The following is an 18646-nucleotide window of genomic DNA, read 5'->3' on the forward strand; positions in this document are numbered from 1 at the left end:
CCATAGTCGTATAGTAGTCTTTTTTGTGTTTCCGTGTCCACCTCATAAATCATTTGTAAATAGTTTTGGTTAGTATACCAAGCAAAGGAACCAAGTCTGCAGGATATCACTGCCTGTGCGGGTACAATACCTGCACGGATAACTTCGTGTTATCGCTGCCGCAGATAAAAAAATTATGAATAGGGAAGGCTGAAAATGACTCTCGAACATGTTTGTTTGGGGATAATTGCGTAGGTGTATGTGTACGATGGCGTAATAGCATGGGTGTTTGGATGGCTTTAACATCCGATTATCACCTTATTTAGGCCTCATGTCTCGCGCTTATTAGCATGAACATAATAGACCTTCAAGTAGTACTGATCATTACGCGAGTTAGTATGAATTCATAATTAGGAGGTGGCGGCGCGGAAAATTAGAAAACATCATTGATAGCACAAGAACAACACACCCCAGTTCATCAAAACGAATATAATTGTGAGGCATCGTCACCACACAACAAGATGGATAACCTAAGCTTCGCATATACGAAATCAGAGTGAAGCATCAGCTTGCCATGCGATCCGATGCAGCCCAAATAGCAATAATTGGGAGGGGGGGGGGGTCCCATTTCACAACCTTCATGTGACAGAGAGGAACCGCGAACGCGGGTACTACGGATTAAATTTCGACCACCCATGGGGTTCTTTTGTGTCACAGGTGGTTGTACATTTCACCTTCATTGAAGTTAGAGCACTTAGTGCCTTCTCCATGGGTGCGTGACTTTTTGTTTTATTATTTCTTCGTTTACGTAACCACGTAAGTAAATATATGGGTTCTGCACATGTGAATAAAATTTCAATCGCGTGTCTGCGCTGTGGTTCATGTTCTTACGAATTTCCTCCATCTTTTTCATGGTGATTTTGCAAACCGATCGATCAACGTATACTAGCCGAATCGATTAAATTTTTAACATCTAGTATACGAGACATGCTTGAGGAAACGTATAAATCCCGGGCAGAGGTTTTTATCTTTTTTTTCTTTTATGCAGTGCCCTATATGGTGCATTTGCGAATGACACACCTAATGTGCCTACGTCAGCTAGCTCATTTGGCTTGAGTGCCCCACTCGGCGTCAAGGTATTCACAGCGATAACGGCAAGATGACGCACAGCATTTCTCTCATAAACGCTTCGTTAACGTCATGTTCCTTCTTCACTCAATAAAGGGCAACCTCGGCCTTGATCAAAACAGCTACGACGCCGCCTGCCCTGCTTATAGACGGTGTCAAGGTTTCAAGCGTTGTACCCCAAAAAACTTCCGGTAACCTCATTTACCAGCTCCTAACGGACGGAACTGAAAGAACGTTTTCAAGTTCTTTTCAAAGGTAACGAAAGTCTCTCAAGAAAATGATAACTTTTATGTACTTTAAAAGAACATTTATTTGAATAGAGTTTGCCAAATAGGGGAAGGAAACTGTAGAATATTAGCGGGCTATCTTCTATAGCTCTTGTTGTCCACCGATGCTATTAAGGCACATCGGTGGATAACGCCGGATGTCATCAAGGGCCAGTGTTTGTAAACATTAAAAGGTTCTATAGCGTGTGTGTTGGCCGACAGCAACTAGTGGTTTCATTGACCATACAAAATAGCGTGCTCATTCAGCGCGAGGGAAGTTGTGCGCTTCCGCTTTCCTTATACTAAACATAAAAACCGCCATGCCTGGCTCCTGGCGCTTCGTCAGAGGGCAGGTGACTCAGCAGTGGTCCTATCGGCTACCACCTTCTCCAGGCTTAAAAATGAAAGAAGGGGTGCTTTTAGTGGCTCCGGCATATTTCTTTAGAAGTGGCATAAAGCAGCCTAACTGCAGCCGGCATTGTACGCATAACCATTTTTTTAATAGTGAGAGGCAGTGGTGTACTAAAATATGTGGCTGTGGCATAAGATTCTGAGCCTCGTCTCTGCGAAAGAAAAAAATAACGGAATGTAGGGTATGCATTTGGGCTAGTTTGTTCATAATTACAAATGAAAAAAATATGGCCCTAAAAAGACGGGACCAGAACAGACACGGCATCACGGCGCTGACTATCAACCAAATGTATTTTTTCTTTCAGTCAGCTATAGATACTTCACCACTATAGTAATGAAACGACATAAATATGGAGACTCAGCCTGCGCAGAGGCAATGAGATGACGAGTTGGACATGAATTTTGGCTGCTCCGGTTATCCCTTGTATGCTCAAGGTGGTGCGCAGCTTCAAGAGGGTTGTAGGCAGGGCAGGCGTTAGACTGCTGTTTTCTGCTAAAAATAAGTTCGGTAGCCTGTGCCACCAAGGTAATCGAGAGGTATAGGTAGTAAAATAGGGGATGTACCTAGAAGCATAGACAGAAATTTGTTGAATGTCATCAAGGTGTCGTGTACACAATTCTACTTTCTTCTGCGCGTCATCGTATTGGTCTAATGGAGTGGTGCACTAATGACCGCATGCGCGAGCATTCGAATAAGGTTAAAAAGCAAGCTACAGATCAGTTATATCTTAATCGTAACAAACGCAATCGCCACCCATCGTTTACAGATACTACTTACCCGTTGAAATACCATTGAAGAACGCGCATGACTTACTTGAAAATCTCATCGCATACAGAAAAGCGATGAGCCACGTGTAAGCTTCCTCTTAGATCGCCTGATAATCTCTGCACAGCCTGAGCCTTGATTTGTTTGTGATAGTTGTTAGTGTTCTAGCAATAGACACATTCGGTAGATAGTGAACGCCCCGCCGCGGTGGTCTAGTGGCTAAGGTACTCGGCTGCTGACCCGCAGGGCGCGGGTTCGAATCCTGGCTGCGGCGGGTGCATTTCCGATGGAGGCGGAAATGTTGTAGGCCCGTGTGCTCAGATTTGGGTGCACGTTAAAGAACCCCAGGTGGTCTAAATTTCCGGAGCCCTCCACTACGGCGTCTCTCATAATCATATAGTGGTTTTGGGACGTTAAACCCCACATATCAATCGTAGATAGTGAGCGCCGTGGTTTCGTGCCCTTTCATATCTTGTCTTTTTAGTGCTGCTTTTCACTCGTAGTAGTACATAACGCTTCCTAACTTCTGAGTTGCGAACTTTCAAATAACTTCTTGTTGAGCGGGGAAACTTTTACCAAGCGAAATGCAGTAGCTCGAGGTTAGCAGAGAAAACAGAAGGGCAGGAGGAGATAAAGAACAGACAGAGGTGCTCGGTCTTTCCTTTTTCCGTTTCGTTTCTTGTAGAAACTTTTCACCACTAAAATATGCTTCAGCTGAAACTTATGAGTGTTTGCGCTACTTCAGACATGTACTAGTTTGGTTAATGTACAAATTTACTTATTGTTGGGTCTTTCTTTGTGCTTTGTAATTGGCTCACGTGCATGCCTTTTTGAAGTCTCAAGCTCAGCTTTTTTCTATGAGCTCGGCATGTCATTCCTGTCAAATGGACATGCTATAACGTGTCTTGGTGTGTTACTTAACTTCAAAATTTTACCTTGGAAATTTGTACCGAATAACAAATGCGCTTGCAAACCGATGCCGCCAAAGCATTTTAGGCAACCACCACTGTGAACGTGTGGTTAACTTTCACAGACTTATAGAAACTGCACAAATAATACAGAAAACAAGAAGAAACGAGGAATGAAGGAAGGATTAAGCTCTTACATGTGTTTGTGAGGGTAATAAAACCCTTGTTTTTCTGGTTCATTGCAGGAGTATTTATGTTTAACCGGGATCAACTACTGATGCACTTCAGCAGTGACAGCCAGAACAACAAGCGTGGCTTTCACATTAAGGCCCGACAAATCACCACCTGCTACCCAGGAAGTGGTGGGTATCTTTATATGCATGGCACTTTCAAGCACGTTCGCCAAGCGAATATACTCAATATTCTACGAGTAACTATACCCGACTACAGAATCACGCGAGGCGTTTGAGGATCACGCATCGGGTAAATCAGTCGAGCTTTCAACTTTGCAAATACAGACACTCCACGGACATCTTCACCATTGGCTTGCTTTTTAGGAGCCATTTAGAGTGCGCAGTCATAAAAACTAAAGCCTGGTGAAAGTAGAAGGCGTCTTTCATAGATTACATTCGAATTCATCGATATAAATAAGGCAAGCATGATTGTTTCATGCAATGCCGTGACCATTTTTTTTTTTTTTTTGCAAAGCGCTGCCTAACGGCTCTGGGCAATCATCTCCACGTAGGCTAGGCTTCATACTGCGTCAAGTGAATGCTTATTTTGAATGTGTCCACGTGCACATGCTTTCCACTGATTATGAGATGTATGCGAAGGAGCATTCACCTTGTCTTCCTGTGAGAGAAGTGCACTTCTTTCGCGACGTTCTTGTCTGCCGTCTTTGTGAAATTTGCAGCGCTGCCTTCTTCATCCATTATTTTGCAACTAATATCTAAACAAGCTCTGCTGAATATTTTAAAGCTTGCTTTCGGCAAACCTCGGTGCATGATCCTGCCGAGTTAAAGATGGTGCATTCGTACGTGGTTGTTTTTAAGATAACACTTTTATCTTATAAAGACATGCAAAGCTCGGCTAAAACATTTTCGTTTTAACCATGAACTGCTATAAAGTACAGGCTCCAAATAACAAAGGCAACTATGCTTGTAATGTACCGAAAGAAATAAGTATGCAACGTATGAGCCAGAACACCATCTCTCGATAAGATAATGTCGCTTGATGCGACAGTAAGCAATGCAGTGGTGCCTTAATGTTGATACAGTATATTTCATTATTGAACTCGCCCTGTATGAAAACTCTTTCAAATTTGTTTTCCTGTTACCGTCTTGTGAAGGTGTGTCTGCCCAACTTAAAATAGAAATTTTTTTCCCCTTTGATCATGTGTATCGTGCGAGACTATCGCCGTGCCAGACATTCCCGGAAAATGGGTGCTAGATAACATCGAGACGGCCATCGACTAACAGCCTATATCTTACCGAGTTTCCGATCACAATCCAGAACCATACGCAAGTACGTGAAATTTTTCTCTGGCAGCCACTGCTTTGAGCCTGTCACTTCAACACGTCAGAACAGATTAAACTTTCGTCGCGCATTTTAGCTTGTGTGCGCCGCGTTTAACTTCTACAACAAGTGCGTTGAGGAGAAGGTATCATTCCCAAATTGTATTGGTTCCATTTTTCCTTACGGGACAGTCGAGAACTGCAAAGTGGCATATACCGCACATGGACATCTTTGCCTGGGAGTTACAAGTTGTATGACACATCCCTTGGGGGAAGGCGGGGGGGGGGCGTATAGTTTTCCTGGGGCTCCTAATTGGAGCGACTTAAGCGGCAATGCGGCGACACGCCTTCTCTCACCTCCACATTCAATTTTAAGCGATAAAACTTGCTCTCTCTAGTCGGGTATACAATCATTTTTGGTTACGTTGCACTTGCACGTGCTAAAGGGGCCGCATCCGCATTCACCATGTATGCTTCGCTTAGATCAGAAGCGTTCCGCGGAGGAACTTCATTGTTTTGTAGCTGTGTCTTTTTTGTCCTCTCTTCTATGGTACTTTCCTATGGGTACCTATATGCTACACGTGTCTCTGCTCAGTGCTTCCTCCTCCACCACTGTGCGACATGTGCACGGACCGCCTGAGCGACGACATCACCAGCTACGGCTTCCCAACCGCATACCGGGGCAACATGCTGTGCCGCGTGACCATCAGCCGGCCCTCGGACGCCTTCTGCGCGGTCGAGATGCACTTTCGCGAGTTTGACGTGGAGAAGTCCTCGCGCTGCGACCGGGACTTTCTGCAGATCGACAGGGACCGTTACTGCGGCACCATGCTCAAAGGACAGCGCAGTGAGTTGGGACCAATGGGCGATTACGAAAATATTGCTGGAGTAAAAGACATGCCTTGAATGTCAAGCACAGAATCCACTGTCTTACCAGTGGAAAGATCAATTTACTAACTACGTCCACCTGAATCAAAGCAAAACAAGCCCTTTCCTTACATGGGCTACCAGTTTAATGTGGGCTATTTGTTGGGAAAAATGATGTGGCGGGGCGGGGGTAGCTGGAACCGACGTTCCGACCAGCGAACTTGTCATCTGTCTTCAAGCCCACAAAGAGACAAGTCCCCTTGTCGAAGCGTCAACTTCAGAGAAACTCCCGCCAATGAATTTTCCATCTAGAGCTTACATCTTACCCGTATTCCTGCTTTTTTAGGTTTCCTCAAATAACAAGCCTCAACATCTATGCAAATTTTATTGGTCATCAACTCATCAATACACTTTTCGATAAGGTACTACAAAGCGGGACAACAATTCTTATAATTTGTTTAGCGTTTTTTTTGCTTCTTTTTGATCAGAGCGAGAGCATAACATCTTTAGGCGGGCACACCCCGAAAAGAGCACGTTTCGTAGAATAACCAAGGGCAAGCAGTGGTTTCACCTTTGCCGGTAAAGCGCTCTCATAGATTCCATTAGGACTTTTTTTTAGGGTCTTCTTGTTTGGGACATGTGCACTCGTGGCTGTCACCCTTTCAACGCTAAGGTAGTCTACATACCTTACATGTGTATTTTTTAGACTCCCGAGGTAATGTCGACCGTATAACTTTCTACAATGTGGTATATTTGAGCAGAGAAACAAAAATAAATATATTTCCAAACTAAATTCCTGTGCAATTTGCTGGCTGTGCGAATGGCGAGGTGTACGTTTTACAAATTATGGGATAAATTAGGCATGGTGCATTGACGCAAGCGAATAGTAAGCAATCGAATTGTAGATGGGCACTGAACACACAGAGTTGTCAAATACATATAAAAATTCTCTTCTGAGGTACAGTATTAAAAATTCAGGTTTCACGAACAGCTGACATAATTCAATGTAGGTATATTGCGTTCTAGAACTTCCATTTTCGTTAGACCATGGCATACATTTAAAATAAATGTACCAAAACTGGTGGTTCTCAAGAATATCAATATAACACTAAAACTGGTGGATGATTGTCTCAATTTTTAAAAAAATTACATGGCCATCTAATTAAATATAGTTACGCAGTGCGGTGTGATTGATGACGGAAAAAAGGTTCAAACGTATGGTGTACACGTTGCTTCTAATTTCTGGCCCCGATCAAGCAACTCGCAAGCCACCTTAGTGACGACGTAAATTCAACCCTTGCTATGCACGGCAAGCTGTCACACGACCCAGTTTTTTTTTGTTTTTTATTACCGAGATAGCTGCCATTTAAGATTGTGTTGCACACTCCCGAATACTATACATACGCGGCGATCGGCGATTAACGTTTCTCGAATAAATCACAGTTGGTAAATGAATAAATAAATGTCGCGCTGATAACAAATACCCTCGTTTTGCCCGCCCATGTTAAACGTGAATAATGACAAGGTAGAAAAAACAGCTGTGATGCTTTGAAACCCCGGACAAGCGTCGCGTTGAGTTATTTTATTGTAAATCAAAACACTACGAGGTTTCCGCAAAGTACCATTCTGTATAGCGTTCTGCTTCAGTGACGTAAAATGGCGATTGCATTTTTACCTCAGCTTTCGCTCTGTTTCCGTGTATTTAGTTGGCCATGCTAGCATAATCATCTGTAGACCCCCAAGACGGCACGTCATCAAAATGAAAGCTCCTTTTAAAATGGCGCAAACTCCAAAGTGTTAATAAGCGACAGAGGCTGCCTTAAAGTAATAATGCCATCTTGGGACTTCATGGAGCTTGCTCTGTAGTGTAAAAAACGCCACGTGTCTTGATCTCCCACTCATGTTGCTTCATGGACGACTAGATACGTGCGCACCATGTGCAGCGGTAGTCGACATTGTTTTTGTATAATACGGGCACAATTTCATTTAACAGAGAGCTACTGAGGTGGAGGTGCTTATCAGAAACGTTTTATTCGACCACACTGAACGCTCATTTCTCGTACAGTGTAGCACATTAGAGCGTAGGCAGCTGTAGTGTGGAGCAAGACGCCTTTTTCGAACGAGCATGTGGTAACTCTCTGTTATCCCTCGTGTGTCATTCCAGAGCGTATGGTGTACGACACGGAGGGCAACGCCGTGATGGTGTTCAAGACTGACGAGTCTGTGTCCGGCAAGGGCTTCCATGTGCGCTTTCACCAGGTTCCGTGCGGAGCTGCGCACCGAGACCCTGTCGACACCGCCGCTACGACCACCACCACGGTGGCCAGTGGCAGTGAGCATACATATTATGCACGTGAATGAGCAATGCATATGCTCAACTGTAGTTATTCTGTATATGGAAGCCCCACTATAAATCTACCAGTATACCCACAGATTAGCAAAGGTAGGAAGAAAGAAGAAGAATGTGTTATTTCGTTAAGAGTGCTGAACAGCGGCACTTTAATGTGAATCAGTAGCTCCGAAGTACAGTGCTTGCTCGCAGGCAGTGCGTCTTCACAAAATACTGGTGAGCTCACTTGAATGAACGTTCGAATGCTCAAACAGTTCTTTGTACCGAATTGAGCCCTATTCATCGAATTTAGGCCAGCTTACTTGCTTTCAATGTATCAAACAGAGTCATGACATCACGGGGCAAATCTCAGTCTCCTACATCTATATGCTTAGCTGGTTGTCCTGTTGCGACCACGTTACAATTTATTTTTTAATGGCGCTCATAGCCGAACACGATGATAGGCTGTTTACGCTACGTCCGAGACTTGTGGAGAGTACTCTGTGTCGAGCGCAGCCACTCGACTTCTTGTGAGGCTGGTTGATATTAGCAAACGAGTTCGTGATACTGTAAACTAATATCCAAAGGTAAGAAATGCATTTGAAAGCTGCAGTCAAGAGCTAGTTTGGTTACGTATAATGATGAAGATGTAGATGCGGTCACTGACCAAGTCAAGCTGTGTGAAAAAGGAGACGTATTGGTCTCGAAATGTCTGTGTTTTTTCACCTTGACTTGGTCGGCAACCCCAGTACATCCTCATCGTATTAGAAAGCTTAGTTACAGGTAAACAGAGAAGAGTAATAAACACTATCATGAAACGTCAATTCATAGTCAATCTCTTCTTGACGAGGCACACAGTGTGCCACATGACTGCGGTAAACCAGTGTTTGCGCACATGACAGCAATATCTCACTTAAAATTTTCTCACCCGTTTCTGGACATATCTTCAAGTGATGTTTTACTAAGGCTCATAGCTCCTACAGTACTCGAATATATATATCAAGTAATCTAGGACTCTAGTGCTGCCAATGAGAGGAACGGTGATAAAAAATCACAGATTTGCCTCAAAAGTGAAGTAATGAATGCGATAACAACAAATTGGAATGTCACGTGCAGAACAGCAAGCAGATCGAAACATGTCCCACGTTTCTCACGCACCAATGACACACGAAACGTACTCACAGGTGCAGATAACCGTGAATAAGCGTCTCAGTTGTCACTTCGCTGTGTCTGAAACCCGCCCTTTTCGCAAACGGAGAGTGTGAAACGATTGCAGTGACCTTTTTGCGTGGTAACTACAATGAAATTGTTCCGGTGAAAGCCCAAAGCGTACGATTGTCTCCACCACGAGAAAAGCAAGCGCACGCGTAAGTCTCGACCCTGCCCTCTCTCCGCGGGGCAAAGTACGCGTGAGAAATGAGAGGGCGCGCCGCCGCGTCATGACAAGGTGGCAACGCGCGCTCACTGCACTATCTCGCTGGTAATGCTGAAAACACGATAGTGCCCCCCCCCCTCGAGATGCCCATCACCAGCGGTAAGTGGTATATATATATATATATATATATATATATATATATATATATATATATATATATAGCTTGCCGTTAGAATGTTGAAGGGGGTGCTCCTTCGTGGCTCAGTAGCTAGCGCCTCGCACTCACATTCATAGGTCCGATGTTCGATTCAGCGCGCCAGAGTCTTTTTTTTTGAGTAGTTTTCTTTTTTGCGTTGAAATATATATAAATACGTATACATATACAGTGAATGATGGCGACGCGGACACCGGCGGCAAAATCAAGCCGAGAGTGTCCATATTATTCACATTGAATTGAATCTTTATTTTTATGTTTGATACTACATGCAGGATAGCCGGAGTAAAAGCCGTATTAAAACAGCTTGACTAGCTCCCGCTACCAAAAATGAATGATAATCACAATAAACATTGAAACCTGTACGTTCCTAATGCCTGCGCAAGCGTGCGAGAAAGGGGTTGGGTGTATACAGCGGAAAGACAAGGTTTCCGAACTGCAAATGAGAGATTGCATGCTGGCTTGGTGTCCCAGCTATAAAATAGCACGGGCCCGGGCTGCAGCCCGAAAGCCCAGACCCGTCACAGCCCGTGGGCCGTGTCGCGCTGGGTTACAGATTGTTTTATCCAACCTGGTGTGCGCTCGGGCCCGTGAGCTTCGGGCTCGCGTCGAGCTCGGGTCTGAGTCAGGCATGTGTAGGCCCCGGGTCTCATACAAATCGGTATGATGGCGTGTCTACGCAGTAGAATATGTCTGATCGACGTGAAATGTCCTTCTACATGGGCGCTAGCCCACTTGAAAGCCTGCTTTTCTTTACCTTCCACCTTTCTTTCCCCGCCATGGTCGCCGCTTTTAACACGAAAATGTTCGATAGCGGGGCCCACCACGGCTCTGTCACAAAGTTTCGTCACGGAAGTGGCGTTAAATACTTAGTAACAGATTATAAAGTAAAAAAAAAACAAGCTCCGCAGTGTGGTGTCAAACCAGCGACCTTTCGCTCCTTAGTTCGCGACGCTAACCCTTACACAACAGATCTGCCCTTCTGCGACATGTTAATGGCGAGTCATTTATATACACCACGTGGCACTCGTGGACCTCAGAGCTCGGCAACTTCAGCGCGTTTTAGTAATCGGTAGCGACATGACACTGCGGGCGCGCGTTCGGCGCCCGCACTCTATAAGCCGTCGTGCCTCGCTACGTACCCCGCACGCCGGTGTGTGTGCACGCCTCCACATGGCATGGTAACAGTGCGTATGAATGATCTCTAGCGTAGTGGCTCGTTCGCGCGCGCTCTTGTCTCGGGTTCTTTGTGAGTCTTGTACTTCCAGCGCGTGTAAATTTGCTTTGAAGTTACAGCAGTAAAGTAAGCAGGAATGCCGATTCACTCGCTATCGCGGCCACGTTTACGAAAGAAGCGCGCTGCTAACATGCGAAGTAAGAATTATGACAGTTGTTTGTCTGCGCTCGGCATGTGTATGCTCATTTCATGCGTGCCCTCTGGTGTACGTGTGTTCTGCAAGTTTCGAGCTGCCTGCCATTCCAATTGGTTTTTGCCGCATTCATTCCTTCGCCCTTGGGGTGAAACGATGCACAATAAATTTTCAACTACCACTTCGAGGACAGGTTTGGCTTTCGTGTTATATCTGTTTTTTAAAAGAGGGATCAACCATGATTTGCAACCACGTTCAGACGTAAAGACGAACATGTAAATGACCGATTTCACGCATATTTTGCTGCTGTTCCACAAGGAATGCTTGGGCTTGGAATTTTTCGATCACATGGTCTCCCCCTCGTCCCCCCACTCACCTACTCTACGCTGGCGAGCCTCATTTCAATGGCAGATCGAGTGGCCCTGCTTTCAGTGCTCTGCCTCACACCCCTCACTGCACTACTCCTCTACTCCTGTTATCTCAATGAAATTCGCCATTACACCGTGCTTCCAACACTTTATAAATTATTTTTTACAATCTAGCACTGGTATTTTTGGGACGTCTCGTACCTGAAACCATCTCGTATAAAAAGTTTGTTGAAATATAATTTTTCGGCGACGTCTGTAGACAAGCGCTGCTGGATGTGTAACCAAAAACAATGCAGCTGCACCTATTGACGGCAGATTGGGGATCATGGTTGCAATCATATTGGTCGGTGGTGGTGCCAAGGGAGGCGGTAGCGACTGATGCAAGTCTTGATTTCATTTTCTTCGAACTCCAGGGGCCGATGGAAGCGTAGGATGATGCAATTGATTGAAACTCTCAGGGCATTCTAAAAAAACGGTGTCATGAAGTGATTGAACTTTCAGGCCAGATAACAAATCACATTAATGAAATTATGAAAAGAAGTAGACAGCATAAAAAGAACATTGAATTTCAAGATACTAGCGGTGCTTTATCGTTTCTCAAAAGAGTGGAGCATTCGCAAGGGTGTCACACTGATAAACAGTGTTGCCAAGCTACTCTAGGCCACACTGTTTATCAAGGTAACCTTGGCCATTGAGTCTGAATCCTATTTAAAAGCAACACATTTCTCTTCTATTTGCAAGCAAAAACATATTGCTCATAAGGTCATTTCAATCATGAAACTACTCTGGTTTTAAACATACATCGCATGCGGCATCGTACGTGAATCAATGCTTTAACAAATTTGTAATTACGACACTTGTTTTACGGTATGTAAGTTCCTTTGCGATTCTGAATAGTGTGACACAATACACGCAAAGAAAAAAAACGGTACATGGTGAGCCATAACTTTGCCTAAAGTTCCGTTACTCTAATACACTAGAATCGACAACGCGTCATCCTCGTGCTTTCATTGGCGGACGCCTACCTCTGGTACGGTTGGCGATGATCTCGCCGCTGAACTCGTCGGCGATTTCCTTGAGCACCACGTTCTCCACGTGGCTGTCATCGCGGACGCCGCCCCTGGCAGTGGCCGAATGGCGCCAGCTGAAGATAAAGAAGATATTGCCACGTTCCACTTCCCAAGTTTTCGTTATCATCCCTAAACACCACACGATTCTCAGCGCAAACCGCGCCTGCAGTTTTTGGGAAGGTTCCGGACTGTAGTAGATCATTTCGATAAGATCACGCCCACTGTGCGAACGGTACAGATTGTTCTGGAACCTACGCCACCGCCAGCGATAACGCTAGAACATTCGATGGCAAGAGTATAAATGCCGACGCGCTTCGCCGCTTGTCAGTTGTTGAACAAAGGCCGACGCTCCGTTCGCCGCTATCAGTCCGAGACTGCTATCTGTGCGAGACTGCTGCTGTAATTGGACTTTCCGTCTACTGAGCACAGGTTCACCCAAATAAACAGTTAAATCCCAACACGAAGTCTCCTGTCTTCGGCCACGTCACGACTCCGTGACATCTGGTGGAGGGGTCGTGACGAAGATTGCTTTTCGTCGTCATCGAAAATTCGGCAGACCCCAATCACGAAACTTCGCATCATAACCGAAGAAAACGCCAGACCACTCCGTCAGAGTCCGTACAGGGTTTCGACGCGAGAACGTGAGGCCATGAAAAGACAAGTTGATGAAATGCTGCGGGATGACATTATCCAGCCGTCCAAGAGCCCATGGGCATCCCCCGTGGTGTTAGTGAAGAAAAAGGATGGGACCCTACGTTTCTGCGTCGATTATCGCCGCCTGAACAAAATCACAAGAAAGGACGTGTATCCTCTCCCACGAATAGATGACGCACTTGATCGGCTCCATAACGCCAAGTACTTTTCGTCAATGGACCTCAAGACTGGCTATTGGCAAATCGAAGTCGATGAAAGAGACCGAGAGAAGACGGCGTTTATAACACCAGACGGCCTCTTCGAGTTTAAGGTGATGCCCTTCGGCCTTTGCTCAGCGCCTGCAACTTTTCAACGCGTTATAGATACAGTACTGGTAGGATTGAAGTGGCAGACTTGCCTTGTGTACTTGGACGACGTCATCGTGTTTTCCTCGAGTTTCGACTAGCATCTTCGGCACCTTGAAGCTGTACTTCAAGCCATCAAGACGTCCGGACTCACACTGAAGCCAGAAAAGTGCAGATTTGCGTATGAGGAGCTCTTGTTTCTGGGGCACGTTATCAGCAAGTCTGGAGTTCGTCCCGATCCATGGAAAACAGCCGCCATCGCCGAATTCCCGCCGCCCACTGACAAGAAAGCCGTGCGCCGATTTCTGGGCCTGTGCGCCTATTATAGGCGGTTCGTGAAAAACTTCGCCCGCATCGCCGATCCTCTCACTAACCTTACCAAGGCCGACGTGGAATTCAAGTGGGAAACGCCACAGGAACACGCTTTCCAGGAGCTTAAACATCGCCTTCAGACGCCTCCGTTACTTGCCCATTTCGACGAACTCGCCGAGACATAAATACATACTGACGCAAGCAGCGTAGGTCTTGGCGCCGTTCTTGTGCAGAGGGCTGATGGACTTGAAAGGGTTATTAGTTACGCCAGCCGATCGCTATCCACAGCAGAAGCAAATTATTCCACAACAGAAAAGGAGTGCCTCGCCATCATCTGGGCTACGTCGAAATTTCGCCCCTACCTCTACGGCAGGCCCTTCAAAGTTGTGAGCGACCACCACGCCTTGTGTTGGCTAGCCATCTTGAAGGACCCTTCAGGTCGCCTCGCACGATGGAGCCTGAGACTTCAAGAATATGGCATTACTGTCATTTACAAGTGCGGCAAAAAAACACTCCGACGCCGACTGTCTCTCTCGTGCGCCTGTCGACCAACCGCTACCCGACGACCCGGATGACGACTACTTCTTGGGAACGATAAGTACCGACGACTTCGCTGAACGACAGTGGGCCGACCCGGAACTTAAGGCACTAATAGAATACCTCGAAGGCAGGACCGCCGAAGTCCCGAAGGTATTCAAGCGCGCACTTGCGTCGTTCTTCCTACGAAACGGTCTTCTACAAAAGAAAAACTTTTCACCGCTTTGAGCTAAGTGCCTCCTTGTGGTGCCTTCATCTCTGCGACCAGAACTCCTGCAGGCCCTGCACGACGATCCGACGGCAGGGCACTTCGGTGTTTCTCGCATGCTCGCGAGGATACAAGAAAGGTACTACTGGCCACGTCTTACCACCGACGTCACTCGTTATGTGAGGACATGCCGGGACTGTCAGCGACGCAAGACACCGCCGACAAGGCCAGCGGGACTTCTGCAGCCAATTGATCCATCTTGCTGACCTTTCCAGCAGATTGGTATGGACCTACTAGGGCCGTTCCCGACGTCGGCTTTCAAAAACAAGTGGATCGTGGTAGCTACCGACTACCTCACCCGCTACGCCGAGACAAAAGCCCTGCCAAAAGGCAGTGCATCCGAGGTAGCTAAGTTCTTCGTCGAAAATGTCGTCCTATGTCACGGCGCCCCGGAGGTCCTTATCACCGACAGAGGAACGGCATTCACTGCCGACTTAACTCAAGCGATCTTGGCATACAGCCAAACAAACCACCGCCGGACGACAGCGTACCACCCACAGACCAACGGCCTCACCGAGCGGCTTAACAAGACGATCGCCGACATGCTGTCAATGTACGTCGATGTCGAACACAAGACCTGGGACGCCATTCTTCCGTATGTGACCTTCGCATACAACACGGCGGTGCAGGAGACGACGCAGATATCTCCATACAAATTGGTCTACGGAAGGAGCCCGGCAACGACGCTCGATGCCATGTTACCCAACGTCATCGACGAAGAAAGCCTCGATGTGAGCGAGTACCTTGAACGTGCCGAAGAAGCCCGACAACTCGCGCGTCTCCGTATCAAGAATCAACAGGCGACCGACAGCCACCGTTACAACCTTCGACAACGCTTCGTGGAATACCAGCCCGGTGAACGTGTTTGGGTGTGGACGCCGATACGCCGACGTGGACTAAGTGAAAAGCTTCTGCGACGCTACTTCGGACCGTACAGGTTGGTCCGACGTCTCGGCCCACTTGATTACGAAGTTGTCCCCGACGGCATCACGAACTCTCAACGACGCCGATCGCGACCTGAAGTCGTGCATGATGTGCCTCAAGCCGTTTCATGCGCGTTAACAAGCTAAAGCAGTATTTTTTTGGTATGCTGTTTCATCGTAATTTATTCATTGTACTTTCTTGCATTATTATTGTACCTTCATCTTTAGTTAAAGCATCGGGACGATGCCTTTTTTCAGAAGGGGGTAATGCCACGTTCCATTTCTCAAGTTTTGTTATCGCCCAAAAACACTACACAATTCTCAGCGCAAACCGCGCCTGCAGTTTTCGGGAAGGTTCCGGACTGTAGTAGATCATTTCGATAAGATCCCGCGCAGTGTGCGAACGGCACCGATTGTTCTGGAACCTACGCCACCGCGAGCGATAACGCTATAACATTCGATGGCAAGAGTATAAATGCCGACGCGCTTCGCCGCTTGTCAGTTGTTGAACGAAGGCCGACGCTCCGTTCGCCGCTATGAGTCCGAGACTGCTATCTGTGCAAGACTGCTGCTGTAATCAGACTTTCCGTTTACTGGGCACAGGTTCGCCCAAATAAACAGTTTAATCCCAACACGAAGTCTCCTGTCTTCGGCCACGTCATGACCCCGTGACAATATGAATCAAAAAACCACGCATTAGGCATGACAACAGCACGTATACATCTGTACACACCGACATAGTGAAGCGCTATTACATCACGTAATCCACTCTGTAAATTTCTGCAGAAGGCAAAAGAAAAAAAATAGTCGTTTTTCATCACTTATCATTTAACTATAATTCATGTTTATAGCATGTAACTGTGCAGCCTACACATGTAGGAACTCGGTGGGCACTGGTTCACAATATTTCATTTAACAGGAAATATTTGTAGACAACTTTTTGCGTGTTGTTCATGTATTGGAAATATGACTTTCAAGCAGTTAATAAAGGCCAGGCGAGCTACAAGCCATGTGGAGTTGTTGTTGTTGTTCAATTATTGATAGTGGCGCGTACCCACTATGTGGGATTGGTCAAGAATCGAGTGGTTTTAAAAATTACTGTTCAGATTTAGAATAATGGAGGTATAACAGAAAGATTACCGAGAGCCAGCAAAATGTGGTGCTTAATGTAATGTATACAAATATTTACATAAACGAATTTATTCTTTGAATAGAGCAATAATCTTATTTTTATACCTACATAATTTTGTAAACATGTTAGGATAATGTAACTGGTTAATTAGTCAACCTATTAGTTTCATCAATATAGTCACCGACGTCCGCGCATCCTGTCGCATTTGAGAAACCAGAAATGAAAGCTCCAAAAGACAAAATGACCGGCACAGATAAGTCCATATCAATACCACGTGAAGGTATTTCTAAAAGGGTTTTTCGTAATGTGTTAAACCACCTGCAGGTCAAAAAGAAATGATCTATTGTTTCCAGTTCATCACAGAACGCGCACAGGGGCGAAGGTGCCTGAGCAGACCTGTGTTCATAGAAATTAAGATTTGGTACTTTTTGAGAGCTGCTAGGCTGTCAGGTGGTAACTTACAGTGCTAAATGAATGCAGCAGAGCCCTTTACTTAGAGATAGCGCTGCATGCAGCCTACTATAAAAAAAAAATCGGTCTGAATGTAGATGTCAGGTCATTCACAATCGTATACTTGCTTAAAACGCGTGATAAAGGAAACATTAAAGAGAAAAAGGGGTCTGGCGTGCGGCCTCATTGGCGACCACCTGCCAGTAGTGCACTTTTTCACCAGAGCAGCAATGGCCACCCTGGTCCAGTACTTGGCCACTTCCTCCCATGACTACAGCAATTAGCCCTTGGCCCTCAGTTCACAGCGGCTGCGAAGCAACCATTGTGATAATTCTGGTTGCCGAGTCTTATCCTTTCCAGGTGCGATGACGTTGATGTCGCAGCGGTGCGCTGGTGGTGCTTCAGGTGGTGTTCGATGATTTTGGTCAAGTCCTAACAAGCTGTTTCTAGCAGGTCTGGTGCAACAGTACAGATTTCGTGCGGTAATAGAAGGTATGAATAACAGGTGGCTTCACGAAGTACGTCGAAGAACGCAAGGCTGTCCTCTAGACTAATATGACGGCCACGAAAACAGCGACATACTGCGAAACAAAAAAAAACGGGCACTGCGTAAGCCTTTCACTGTTTTTCCCATCGCGTTCCGGTTTGAGGTAATTATGGGAGACGAACAAACTGGCAAATTATTGTTGGACAGGCCAGACCTAACTGTCAGTAGCAAAAAGATGCGTTTCTTTCATTTTCAGTAGAGGTGCTCTCCTACAAATAAAAAAAATTGCCGCAATTGTTTTGTAGATGCTGGTGCACTCCTTTTTGTTTTTCCCCTCCATGTTCGAAGCGCATACTGTTACTCTAATTTCAGTCGAGAGTTGTGAAAACTTCGTGAAGTCAAAACGAGGTTGAAGAAGAAGAACGTGAAAGATGGGGCCTATTGCTGACCGAGCTCTCATCGGTCAGCGGCGCCTGAAATGGAGAGTCCATTACATGAACACATCGAGAAGAGCTCTCCGGTAGAGTGATGTACTTTATGTGCGAGTAGCTCGTTCGCGTCGAAGTAAATGACTAACGGCAGCACGCTGTAGTTATTTAGAAGTGACGGCATGATTACTCTCGGGACCTCGCCGGCGGCGCGAGTAAGAACAAGCTGCCGCGGTGGTGGCTCTTAGTTCGAACTGCACGTCAGGCAAAAAAAAAAATTGAAAATTTACTAGCGAAATTGATGCGCAAACTATCTATCCTTAGTTCCATAAACACGCCACATCCAAAACTTGGCAGTGCTGACATCAATCGAAGAGCGGAGAGGTGACCCGTAGGACTATTCGTCTTAACTGTGGTAACAGTTCTCGGAAATATATGCATTTTTTTTTCGTTTTGCTGCGGTTGATTAGGCTGAAGGTGGCAGGCTAGAGGATAAGGTACAGAAGTGGGCAGCTAATTACGCACTAATAGACAAGTTCCTAATAA

The 18646-nt window shown here is 46.0% G+C and overlaps 1 protein-coding gene across 1 annotated transcript in view; it reads left to right on the forward strand.

Moving 5' to 3' along the window:
- Positions 1 to 18646, forward strand: part of LOC119161768 (cubilin) — a 274271-nt gene that overhangs the window by 118484 nt on the left and 137141 nt on the right. The window contains exons 7-9 of the mRNA XM_075880748.1: positions 3704 to 3820; positions 5568 to 5819; positions 8004 to 8171. Coding sequence (XP_075736863.1) covers positions 3704 to 3820; positions 5568 to 5819; positions 8004 to 8171 — 537 coding nt within the window. The remainder of the gene's footprint in view (positions 1 to 3703; positions 3821 to 5567; positions 5820 to 8003; positions 8172 to 18646) is intronic.

The sequence above is a fragment of the Rhipicephalus microplus genome, chromosome X, assembly GCF_043290135.1.
Source record: "Rhipicephalus microplus isolate Deutch F79 chromosome X, USDA_Rmic, whole genome shotgun sequence".
NCBI classification, from domain to species: Eukaryota; Metazoa; Arthropoda; class Arachnida; order Ixodida; family Ixodidae; genus Rhipicephalus; species Rhipicephalus microplus.